The sequence below is a fragment of the Entelurus aequoreus genome, linkage group LG14, assembly GCF_033978785.1.
Source record: "Entelurus aequoreus isolate RoL-2023_Sb linkage group LG14, RoL_Eaeq_v1.1, whole genome shotgun sequence".
NCBI lineage: Eukaryota > Metazoa > Chordata > Actinopteri > Syngnathiformes > Syngnathidae > Entelurus > Entelurus aequoreus.
Genome location: NC_084744.1, coordinates 47080061 through 47093247, shown reverse-complemented (window position 1 = coordinate 47093247; position 13187 = coordinate 47080061). Strand labels below are relative to the sequence as shown.

Below are 13187 nucleotides of genomic sequence, written 5' to 3'. Positions count from 1 at the left end.
GCAACCGCCATGACGTCACTTTCGGAAATGACGTCGCTGACACGTTTTCACTCGTTTCCGGTGTTAGCTGTCTTAAAAACAAAAACAAAAACGAGCGAGAATATGCGCTCACTCGTTGGACTTCTCACTGTGGTTATAACTGCTACTTTATACCTTTATTTGTTGTCTCTGTATTTGCCTCCTGCACCGCCGAGACCTGTTCGGACGCCGACCGAACATGTCGAGTCCAAAGTGGCCGCTGGGAGCACCGAGGAGACCAGCAGGTTGTAGTAGTTCTCTTTGGAATGCTCTTAAAGTGACGCGATATTGTTTATTGTTTCCAGGTAACCTCCCTGTAACAACATACTTTATATAAAAACATGTATGACAAATATATTTGATGTATTGATATGCTTTCGATTTTAATACACAAACAGTGCAAGGTGACACCAGTAAATGGATCGTCAGCCACATCAAATTAGCTGATTTTACTAAAACAGTGTTTTTCAAGGTAAAAAATGTATCTAATGCTTAAACCAAAAATGAACAAATAGTGAGTGCCCCCTATGAAAAGGCATTGAAGCTTTGCAGAACGAAACTACAACTGAACTGGCGACAAAGTAAACAAAAACAGAATGCTGGATGACAGCAAAGACTTACAGCGTGTGGAGCAGCAGACGGCGTCCACAAAGTACATCCGTACACGATATGACAATCGACAATGTCCACACAAAAAAAAATATGTTCTTGATTGCGAAAACAAAGCAGGTGCGGGGAACAGCGTTCGAGGAAGACATGAAACTGCAACAGGAAAATACCAACACAACAGGAAAAGCCACCAAAATAGGAGCGCAAGACAAGAACTAAAACGATACACATGGGAAAACACCAAAAAACTCAAAATAAGTCACGGCGTGATGTGACAGGGGGTGACAGTATACCTACTTTGAGACAAGAGCTATAGTGATGCATGGTTGGTTATGGTTTAAATTCATATCCAACAATTGCCACAACGACTTTTTATTGTCTATTGAGTTTCATTTTTTAATGATTTCTGCTGGTGGTGTGTCTCCGGATTTTTTAAAAGAAAAAAATGCGCCTTGGCTCAAAAAAGGTTGAAAAACACTGTACTAGAATTTACGTGAATAACATGACAAATAACACGTAATAATAGTTTAGTCTTTATTTGAAGGGACAATGCACAGAGACATTAAGCTCAAAGAGAGATATGTTCTGCACCAGATTATAGCTAAATAGCTCATTTCCATCTGCAGTCCCTGGTTACCTAAATTAAAGAGATACAAAAATCATGCAATAAAATTATAACATTAGAATTATACTATAGCATGTAATCAAATTGAGAAAAGTCATAAAATGCCCTTTCAATGACACATACTTATTATACAATACAACCACCTCTCATTTTTATTATAACACAGACAATACATGCTCTTGTTCACATCTGTCATCATTTGTAAAAAAAAAAACCAACATGATTTTAGCACACACACCTCACAGTTTACAACAAAATGTTCTCACGCATAAATATAATACACCTTAAGTTGACGTGTCAAACATAGTGCCCACCTCACTGACCGTGTGAGCTGCTTTGATTGCTCCAAAGCCAATTGTTTACTTAAATTGTGAATGAAGAGTAATCTGTTAGACTTTTCAAGTTTGTTGTGAGGTTGTTCCATTCCTTTATGGCTTTATACGAAAAGGCTGATTGTGCAAAATAGGTTTTGCATAATCAGCACACTGCCCCCTGGTGTAGACTGGTGTGTTTCTGGTTGCCACAGCAGATGTAAACTGGACAAAGTGCTTAAGTGGCGCTGGTGCAGTGTTATTTAGGATTCGATGGGCCATTCGCATTGATGCTAAACTTTGAATGTTAGCAAAATTTAACAATCTATATTTTTGGAGAACTATACCGTGATGGTGGTGTTGTGGTTTTCGGTCAAGGGTTTTGAGCGATTTTTTGTGTGCAAAGTTTCCAATGGCCTCCGTGTCATTTTGCTTGCCTGGGACCAACATGTTATACAATAATAAAAGCGAGACATAATCATTGCATTAAAATAAGTAAGTTTGAGCTGCCTCCAGTGTTAACAAATTCCTGATACATTTGAAAATGTTTATGTTGTATTAGTACATTTAAGATATCTTATACATTTACCTTTGCTTTGAGCAACTCAAGCTTAACGTTGGAACAACATGCTTTTTGATGACGTTTAATCAATGTTGGGTTCTGATGTTGATTTGGCCATGGATTTTTGGTCATATCTGAACCAATATTCTACAACACAAATACAACGTTGAAACAACCCGCATGTTTACGACGTGTATGTAATGTTTTTTGTTTTTTTAGTTGTTGTTTATTCAGTATGTCATAGTCAGCTCCACGTCATACATGTAGTACATAATATACATACATATCTCCAGTGAACAGTCTTGTGCTCAATGGCAATATTATTATTTCACAAAAAAGAAAAGACAATTAAATTAAGAAAACAAAATAAAATTAAACATATCTCAAAATATAGGTAATTGGAAGAAGTATAAACTTTAATGTCTGGTTCTGACATTCATTTGACTGTTTAATTTTGGTCATTTCCCAACCAACAACGACATCAAATTTACAAATGCAACTATTTTGCAACGTTGTTTCAAAGTTAGTTTTAAAGGACAAGTATGTATAATCAACGTTGTTTCAATGTCTTAATTGTGCCTGCTGGGTTGGGAAGGTCAATCATCATCCATCCATCCATCCCATCCATTTTCTACCACTTGTCCCTTTAATCAGTCAAAATGTATTTATATAGCCCTTAATCACAAGTGCCTCAAAGGGTTTCACAAACCACAACGACATTATCTGATCCGAATCCACATCCGGGCAGGAAAAAACTCAACCTACTGGGACAATGATAAACCTTGGGAGGGACCGCAGATGTGGGGACACCCCCTGGGTAAAGGTACATGTTTTAATCTCGTAATGTTTAAAACAAAACATTGTAAAAAAGGACTTGATTCACGTCACTTAACGACATTTTTGTAAACATGCTTTTTCAAACCAATATTTCAATACAGAGAATAAATACATTTGTAACCTAACGACAAAAGGTCCACTTTTACGAATGATACATTTTCTTAACGGTGCCTTTAACTTCCTGTGGGAAATTTGATATTCACTAGTTAAAAGTTGTTTAGACTTTTTTCATGCCACTTTACGACACTTTAACACTCTTTTTCCCTCTTAACGGATAACTACGTCTAATTATTAGGGATTATGTTAAAGTATATATTTGTTTTCACGTTGGCCTGTTAAAAACACTGTACCCACCTTTGAAGGCATCATCTTGTTAGAAGGCAATTGGATTAACCAGATTTGCTTTGAATTCTTCTTGCACAGGAAGTAGATGACCAAAATGACTGTTAATTTGTGCTTTTATGTTTTGGTAGGCTGAAATTCCCATCTGACTTGGAGGAGCTACGAGAGCTGGCTGAGCTTCTTCAGTTTTACAAAACGGAACACACGGGATACGTGCTCCTACTCTTCTGCAGCGCTTACCTTTACAAGCAGTCCTTCGCTATCCCTGGATCCTCTTTCCTGGTAATGGGAACCACGCTGTACTTTGGTCTGATGCTGGGGGACAAGTTGAAAAATGGGTTTATGGCTCAACAACGTAGTTTTCCCCACATAGATGATTATGATTGATTATTAAGCACAATACTAATTCAGACCTTTTCTCTGTGTAGAACATCTTAGCAGGGGCTATATTTGGCCTGCAGGAGGGTCTGCTGCTGGCCTGTGTGCTCACCACTGTGGGCTCCACCACATGCTATCTTCTATCTCAGGCCTTTGGGAAACACTACATTGTGAACATCTTCCCTGATAAAGTCTCCATGCTCCAGAGGAAGGTCAGTCGACACGTATTTTGCAGTGTTTTCCTACCAGGCTGTCATGTTACCAGGGTCATGTTGCTCTTTCCCTGCCAGGTGGAGGACAACAAGGACTGTTTGTTCTTCTTCCTGCTCTTCTTGAGGTTCTTTCCCATGACCCCCAACTGGTTCCTGAATATGTCGGCTCCCATTGTCAACATCCCAGTGACCTTCTTCTTCTGCTCCGTCTTCATCGGTAAGCACAACAGTGCGATTGATGACGATGACATCATCGTAAAGGAACTCACTACTCGGGGTGTCCCAATCCAATATTCACATCAAATATCGGTCCATACCAGCAAAAAAAAAAAAAAAAGAGTATCGGATGATATCAGCTTGCATCTAAACTCTCCGATATAAGCACTCCGAGCAGTGGAAAACCAACCCGACAGCCAGTTAAAATCTACAGTCGCGATCAAAAGTTTACATACACTTGTAAAGGACATAATGTCATGACTGTCTTGAGTTTCCAATACTTTCTACAACTCTTATTTTTTTGTGATAGAGTGATTGGGGCACATACTTGTTGGTCACAAAAAAACATTCATTCATTCAAAGGATTTTAAGTGCGCCTTATAGTCCGGAAAATACGGTAATTTATGTGACATGATCAAATCAAAAGGCTTTCAAAAGGGTTCAAAATTATTCAGATATTTTTGTTGGGACTTTTTTTGACAAATATGAATGAATCCAAAATGTTTTACGCCCTTCAAAAACGTAAAACCTTTTATGTCCACTTTGGCTTTCAAGAGAATTAAAATCCAATGTCCTAGGAATGAAAATGAGTCAGCACACAGCCATTAGTCTCGTGAGGAGCAATATAATTCAGTGTTTCCCATAAACTGCCAAGATACCTGTGGCGGTGGGGGCGTGGCTATGGGCGTGGTCACCATGACATCATCGAGTAATTTGCATAATTTACTACAATGATATGATTTTCTCTAAAAAGGCTAAAAAAATGTATACTTACTAATTAATAATAGTTTTGTTTTAAACGTCCATCCATCCATCCATCCATTTTACAATATAATTACAACACTTTATGTACATATTTATATACAGATTTGAACAATAAGTTATTCACTGAAATATATTTATTAATTGTGGTTCTTATAAAAAATATATCTTATAAAATATAAAAGCTAAAATGTCTCATAAAGCTCTGCCCCTTTAATTAGTGCATACTAAATAATTTAACTTTAGCCTACTACTACAACCATATTATTTACCAGCAACATACAGTGAAACAGAGGCAGAGGTGTCCTGCCACAGTCAGTAACAAATAAACAGAAAACAGTAGTGGTGGTAGATAGACACAGAGCTTCATCTAACATCTGATCCACTGAACAAAGAGCTCCAAAAATCTTGAACTTTAGACTGCCATCAGTTTTACTCCCTACACTTAACCATGTGTTTCCTACTGCCTGCAGACTTTGCACCCTTTGTTATATACACATGTTGTGTTTCTAATATAAATGCATTTAATAAAGTCAAATACAAATAAGGCAACAAGAGAAGTATCCTACACTTCTCTTTTGTAAAGTAAATCTGAACAGCCGATATGGGCATCTACATCAACTATATGATTTGCCTGAGAAGATGGAGAGGACCAAAAAAAAAATTTTTTTTTTTTTTTTTTTTTTTTTTTTAAATTTGTGGCGGACGTAATTCTTTCGTGGCGGGCCGCCACAAATATGAATGTGTGGGAAACACTGTAATTGTGTCTTGCCTACTGTCAAATGCGTTGGTGGTAGCCACCGGCACAGGCGAGCTGCGGCTCATCGAGGAGAAACCTGAATTCCAGCATCTATTGTGACATCGTGGAGCGATGAAACTGGGCCACTTGGCACTTTTCCAACATAATAAGAAATGAAAAAGCCTCGCTGATATGAGTGGTGTACTCACTTTTGTCTCCTTTCTCTTTCCAGGCCTGCTTCCCTACAACTTCATCTGCGTCCAGACGGGAGTCGTGCTGTCGGAGGTGTCGTCACTGGACGACTTGTTCTCCTGGGAACGCCTTATCCAGCTGCTGGCCATCGCCTGCATGGCCCTGCTGCCGAGCGCCCTCATCCGCCGGTACAGCCAGCGGCGCCTCGAGGCGCAGGAACAGAACGGAAAGAAGGTGCACTGATTAGCTCCTCTAAACGCCAGACCGACTTGGTGGATTGTTTGGATTCGGACTGCCGCAGCCACCCGATCTTAGAGGGACGGTGACGTACGGTGGGTGTGTGGAGGAGCAATTTTAGACTGTTTTAAACTTCTACCTCGTGTGAGTCGACCACCGTTTGAGGCAAAATATAGAGTTAAATATTTGTAACCAAAATCATTTTATACATGACTTAAAAGTGACATCCTTATTAAAGATATGATACAGGCGATCACAATCAAAAATATCTCCATTTAATAAGAACGCGAAAGCCAACCTGCTGTAGTTGTAATGCATCTGGGAATTATTACACAAGCACTTGGTTTGCACTTATTTTTTTACTGTCATATTATTTTTAATCCAATTATTCCTAATGTATGTAAGAGAATGTAACAACGCGGACTGTGCTGAGGAATAGATGAATAGGTGTTTCGTATAGTCGCTCACCGGCCACAACATTAGGTACAAGGACTGTGTTCTAACTGTATCAAAACACGTTAAGGTCACGTGTGAGTGTTGTCTGGTTTTCTTTAAAAAGGCACCAAAATATTAGAAATGATCTCACTGTAAAATTAAGAATTGTATTTGAAATGTTTTATTTTTGGACTGTAGAAAAATACATTAAATGTTTTTTCATAATTACTCTACAATGTATTATTGATGTTATAGACTTAGACTTCCTTTTATTGTCATTCAAATTTGAACTTTACAGTACAGATAAGAACGACATTTTGTTGCATTAGCTCGTTGTACTGCAGGATAAAAGAGCAATAAGGTGCAGATATAAATAAATAGATTACTGTACAGATAAATATATTGCACTTTTGCATATGCATCCACGTTTATGGATGTATGTTATATTGTCTTTATATTCCAGCGAGTTAATCCGTTTTTGGGGGGGAATTTAGGGGATTATTATGATGCGTTCAAGAGTCTTACGGCCTGAGGGAAGAAGCTGTTACAGACTGAAGGTTCTGCTACGGAGGCTGCGGAACCTCTTTTTAGAGTCCAGCATTGTAAACAGTCCTTGGTGGGGGTGGGAGGAGTCTCTACAGATTTTCTGAGCCCTGGTCAGGCAGCGGCTTTTTGCGATTTCCCGGATAGGAGGAAGAGGAGTCCTGATGATCTTTTCCGCCGTCCTCCCCACTCTCTGCAGAGACTTCCAGTCTGAGGCACTGCAGGCTCCAGTCCAGACAGAGATGCAGTTGGTCAGTAGGCTCTCTATAGTGCCTCTGTAGAATGTATATGTATATGTATATGTAGAATATACACATGTATTATGAAGTAAAAAATGTAATGTGAGCCAATAATCAAAGATCATCTATGACAGAAGTGCTCCTTACTAGTAAGCAGTAGGGGTGGGAATCGTTGGCCCCCTCAAGATTCGATTAAAAATCGATTATTAATGCATCTTTAATTTATGTACATTGATGCAGTTTTTTGTTTTTTTTCATTTCACTAAATAAGTGTTTATCACTTGCAACTTTTAAAAAACAGTGCATTTGTAATAAGAAAAGCCCATCACAATTATTCCAAATTCATGGAAAATGTGTGCAAAAGTGGAACATAAGTGCCCGATAATGAAGGAGCTGGTCGGTTCTCTCGGTGAGAACTGTCTGCATTACTTTATTTACAAACCCCGTTTCCATATGAGTTGGGAAATTGTGTTAGATGTAAATATAGACGGAATACAATGATTTGCAAATCATTTTCAACCCATATTCAGTTGAATATGCTACAAAGACAACATATTTGATGTTCAAACTGATAAACATTTTTTTTTTTTGCAAATAATCATTAACTTTAAAATTTGATGCCAGCAACACGTGACAAAGAAGTTGGGAAAGGTGGCAATAAATACTGATAAAGTTGAGGAATGCTCATCAAACACTTATTTGGAACATCCCACAGGTGAACAGGCAAATTGGGAACAGGTGGGTGCCATGATTGGGTATAAAAGTAGATTCCATGTAATGCTCAGTCATTCACAAACAAGGATGGGGCGAGAGTCACCACTTTGTCAACAAATGCGTGAGCAAATTGTTGAACGGTTTAAGAAAAAACTTTTCTCAACCAGCTATTGCAAGGAATTTAGGGATTTCACCGTCTACGGTCCGTAATATCATCAAAGGGTTCAGAGAATCTGGAGAAATCACTGCACGTAAGCAGCTAAGCCCGTGACCTTCGATCCCTCAGGCTGTACTGCATCAACAAGCGACATCAGTGTGTAAAGGATATCACCACATGGGCTCAGGAACACTTCAGAAACCCACTGTCAGTAACTACAGTTGGTCGCTACATCTGTAAGTGCAAGTTAAAACTCCTATGCAAGGCGAAAACCGTTTATCAACAACACCCAGAAACGCCGTCGGCTTCGCTGGGCCTGAGCTCATCTAAGATGGACTGATACAAAGTGGAAAAGTGTTCTGTAGTCTGACGAGTCCACATTTCAAATTGTTTTTGGAAACTGGACGTTGTGTCCTTCGGACCAAAGAGGAAAAGAACCATCCGGATTGTTATAGGCGCAAAGTTGAAAAGCCAGCATCTGTGATGGTATGGGGGTGTATTAGTGCCAAAGACATGGGTAACTTACACATCTGTAAAGGCGCCATTAATGCTGAAAGGTATATACAGGTTTTGGAGCAACAAATGTTGCCATCCAAGCAACGTTACCATGGACGCCCCTGCTTATTTCAGCAATGCCAAGCCATGTGTTACATCAACGTGGCTTCATAGTAAAAGAGTGCGGGTACTAGACTGGCCTGCCTGTAGTCCAGACCTGTCTCCCATTGAAAATGTGGCGCATTATGAAGCCTAAAATACCACAACGGAGACCCCCGGACTGTTGAACAACTTAAGCTGTACATCAAGCAAGAATGGGAAAGAATTCCACCTGAGAAGCTTAAAAAATGTGTCTCCTCAGTTCCCAAACCTTTACTGGGTGTTGTTAAAAGGAAAGGCCATGTAACACAGTGGTGAACATGCCCTTTCCCAACTACTTTGGCACGTGTTGCAGCCATGAAATTGTAAGTTAATTATTATTTGCAAAAAAAAAATAAAGTTTATGAGTTTGAACATCAAATATCTTGTCTTTGTAGTGCATTCAATTGAATATGGGTTGAAAAGGATTTGCAAATCACTGTATTCCGTTTATAATTACATCTAACACAATTTCCCAACTCATATGGAAACGGGTTTTGTACAATGAATAAATCGATTATCGATTATTGACAGTGGAGGGGGGCGTGGTCTGCAGGCCTGCCGCGGAGCGGGGTGTGTAAGGACCGGCCTCGAAGCCAGCGGCAGGTGAGTAGATTGCCCAGCTGGGGCTGGTCATCTAATCACCTGTTGCCCTTATTAGCAGCAGCCGGACCGAGACACGTTGTTGGAGTTGCTGGTGAGCAGTTGATGGACATTGCCGGAAAGGAAAAGCCACAAAGACTGAAAGGTTGTAGCGTGGAGTGCGGTCCTAGTGTGTGTGCGCTCACAAATAAAGACATTGTTACACCAGATTACCGGGCTCACGAGGGGGTCTGTTACGGTCAGGAGAACCCACGAGAGAGAAACGTCACATTGACGTTTACTAATCAATTTTATAATTGTCCCATGTCCGAATTGCGAGGCATCTAAAAATCGATTATTTCCCCCACATCTAGTAAGCAGCCATCAATGTGCAAAGGTAAGACATATTTTGGTAACACTTTAAGTACACACTATTGAGCATGAATATAATATATCATATACTGTACATATATTATGTATATATGTTATATTTTATATTGCTTTTAGTCTATTTTATACCTGCATTGTCCTTTTCATCTTTTCCATCATTTGTAACTGAGCTACTGTGTGGAACAATTTCACTTGTGGATCATTAAAGTTTGTCTAAGTCTATGAATAAATACTGACTTCATAATTAATTAATTTCCAGCATTATTACGCAATAGTATGCAGTTTATAAATATTTTACTTATTGCTGTATTAATAGGCTAATCCATAAAAAGCTCAAGGGTTGCATTTATATACTTTTATAAATTATTAATTCAGCATTTCTACTTTATATTTGGGATTTATCAATGGTTCGTTAAATAATTCAAACATATATACATACGTGCACTTGCACATTCAGACAAGTTTCTATTTATAATTGTGTTCACAAACTGCATACTGATGAATATTCATGTTGGAAATATCCTTTATAAATTCAGTATTTACTAATGCTTAATAGTGTGTACTTATAAAAGTGTTACCCGTATTTTTTCACCTAAAAATGCAAGAGGAATGTTTGTTCTGCCCAGGAACATTTGACAAAGATTGTCTATATATGAAAGGAGCACTGCCTCTGCTGTTGTATTAAGGACTGCTGCAAAAACACTGTAATTTGTATTTTTTTTGTGAAGTGAATTATATTTATATAGCGCTTTTCTCTAGCGACTTACATAGTGAAAGCCATTATCTAAGTTATGTAACTGTCAACGATAAAATTGCGGGCCCGTCTGATATGATCTGTAGTTGCTTGATGGGCCGACAGTTGAATAGGCTGTTGCATAATTCTATGTAATTATATTTTTTTGTTAAATATCACATCTTACATCTGGTAATTGTTTCCTAATTGATGGTGGACAAAAAAATTATTGTGTGGAATTAATAGTCAAAACAATGCACTAATTCAGGGGTCGGCAACCCAAAATGTTAAAAGAGCCATATTGGAACAAAAAAAACAAATCTGTCTGCAAAAAAATTAAAAGCCTTCTATAAGTGTTATAATGAAGGCAACGCATGATGTAAGTGTCTATAATAGTCATTTTGATAGTAGGTTATGTGTCGCAGGCTGACACAAATCTTCGTTGACAGAAATGTTGAAATGCAATATTTATTCTACCCATTTTTACAACATTGGAAAACATTAGTAAAATTCTCAGAGGGTGAGATAACTCCTCTAAATTACTGGTTTAGAATGGCCAAAGGTATAGTTGTGTGTGTCCAAGTTAAAGGGAATGGCAGGCCTTCTTCTTCGAATGGATTTATAACAATCTTTGCAAACTGGGTAACGTTTGCTGTGGTCTGGAACAACATGGCACACAAACAACTATCAGAAATGCAACCAATTTTACATACACATAAAGTGTCATGAGACATGCAAATATACATTAAATACACAGAGGACATAAAAAGTTAAATGAGCTCAAATATAGCTACAAACGAGGCATAATGGTGCAATATGTACATACAGCTAGCCTAAATAGCATGTTAGCATGGATTAGCTTGCAGTCATGCACTGACCAAATATGACTGAGTAGCACTCCAACAAGTCAATAAAAGCAACAAAGCTCACCTTTGTGCATTCACGCACAGCATGAAAAGTTTGGTGGACAAAATGAGACAGTCTTTCGTTGAAGAAAGTTATACATGTAAACAAACTACGGTGAGTTCAAGGACCATCAAAATGAGTAGGACAAAACGGCGTTTGCCAAATACTCTGTTTAATATAAACAGTGGGATTTCTAACAATTAGGGAGGTTTGTGTCATTTTTTTCCACCTAAAGAAACCCTATTAAAACAAATATATATTTCCCTCCCCCATCTTTTTCTATTTTCATACATTTTTGAAAAATCTCCAGGGAGCCACTAGGGCGGCGCTAAATAGCCCTGCACTAATTAGTTGCAAACAGCCGAAGCATCGTTGAATCAGTCTCACCGAGTTTGCTGTGCACGGAAAAAGATGACATCATCTATATATGTATAGTGTTGAAAAATGAGTTAAAAAAATTCAAAGAGAATTCAAATAAATATCAGCTTAGCTCGAGGGTCAGCAATCCGCGGCTCTCGGGCTGCATGCGACTCTTTGGTGCTTTAGTGCCACTCTAGTGGCTCCGTGGAGCATTTTTTTAAAAAGGATTGAAAATGGAAAAAGATGGGTGAAAAATATATTTTTTTGTTTGAGGACAAACATGACCCAACCTTCCCAATTGTTAGAACGACCACTGTTTAATATGTTTGTGTGTATGCTTCACTGATGAGAGTACTTGGTGAACAGCGTTTTGTCCTACTAATTTCGCCGGTTCTTGAACTCACCATAGTGTGGACTGTGACGCAACAGTTTGTTTACATGTAAAATCTTCCACTCCTTTTTTGTCTCATTGTGTCCACCAAACGTTTTTATGCTGTGTGTGAATGCACAAAGGTGCGCTTTGTTGATGTTATTGACTTGTTGGAGTGCTAATCAGGCATATTTGGTCACTGCATGACTGCAAGCTAATCAATGCTAACATGCTATTTAGGCTAGCTATATGTACATATTGCATCATTATGCCTCATTTGTAGGTATATTTGAGCTCATTTAATTTCCTTTACTTATGTCCTCTTTGTATATAATTTTGTTTTGCATGTCTCATGACATATTATCTGTATGTAATATTGCCTGCATTTCAGATAGTTGTGCGCCATGTTGTTCCAGACCACAGCAAACATTACCTAGCTTGCCAAAGATTGTAATAAATCCATTAAAAGAAGAAAGCCTGCCGTTTCCTTCAACTTGGACACACACATCTATAACTTTGGCCAGTAATTTCCAGGAGTTATCTCACCTTCTGAGTTGCCTCTGATTTACTAATGGTTTCCAATGTTGTAAAAATGTGTAGAGTAAATGTTACATTTCAAGATTTGCTTCAGCCTGCGACACATACAGTCGCGATCAAAAGTTGACATACACTTGTAAAGAACATAATGTCATGGCTGTCTGAAGTTCCCAATCATTTCTACAACGCTTATTTTTTTGTGATAGAGTGATTGGCATTGTGGCCAAACAGCTCAATTTTTGTTTTATCTGACATCACATGGACAAAAGATAAGACCTTCTGGAGGAAAGTTCTGTGGTCAGATGAAACAAAAATGGAGCTGTTTGGCCACAATACCCAGCAATATGTTTGGAGGAGAAAGGGTGAGGCCTTTAATCCCAGGAACACCAGGCCTACCGTCAAGCATGGTGGTGGTAGTATTATGCTCTGGGCCTGTTTTGCTGCCAATGGGACAATGAAAAAGGAGGATTACCTCCAAATTCTTCAGGACAACCTAAAATCATCAGCCCTGAGGTTGGGTCTTGGGCGCAGTTGGGTGTTCCAACAGG

At 38.6% G+C, this 13187-nt stretch overlaps 1 protein-coding gene across 1 annotated transcript; it reads left to right on the top strand.

Moving 5' to 3' along the window:
• Nucleotides 1–16: 16 nt before the first annotated feature.
• On the top strand, nucleotides 17–6704 carry tmem41aa (transmembrane protein 41aa). Its single transcript, XM_062070023.1, has 5 exons — nucleotides 17–263; nucleotides 3436–3586; nucleotides 3733–3894; nucleotides 3973–4111; nucleotides 5844–6704. Exons 1-5 carry the CDS (start codon nucleotides 28–30, stop codon nucleotides 6044–6046), a joined length of 891 nt encoding a protein of 296 aa, XP_061926007.1. The 5' UTR covers nucleotides 17–27; the 3' UTR covers nucleotides 6047–6704.
• The last annotated feature ends 6483 nt before the right edge of the window (nucleotides 6705–13187 follow it).

What these genes read in the sequence shown, in the direction of transcription:
- tmem41aa (XM_062070023.1), top strand. Translation starts at nt 28, where the DNA reads ATGACGTCGCTGACACGTTTTCACTCGTTTCCGGTGTTAGCTGTCTTA. An exon ending in TCCCTGGATCCTCTTTCCTG is followed by an intron (nt 3,587 to 3,732) that starts GTAATGGGAACC and finishes TTCTCTGTGTAG; the next exon opens with AACATCTTAGCAGGGGCTAT. An exon ending in CTTCTGCTCCGTCTTCATCG is followed by an intron (nt 4,112 to 5,843) that starts GTAAGCACAACA and finishes TTCTCTTTCCAG; the next exon opens with GCCTGCTTCCCTACAACTTC.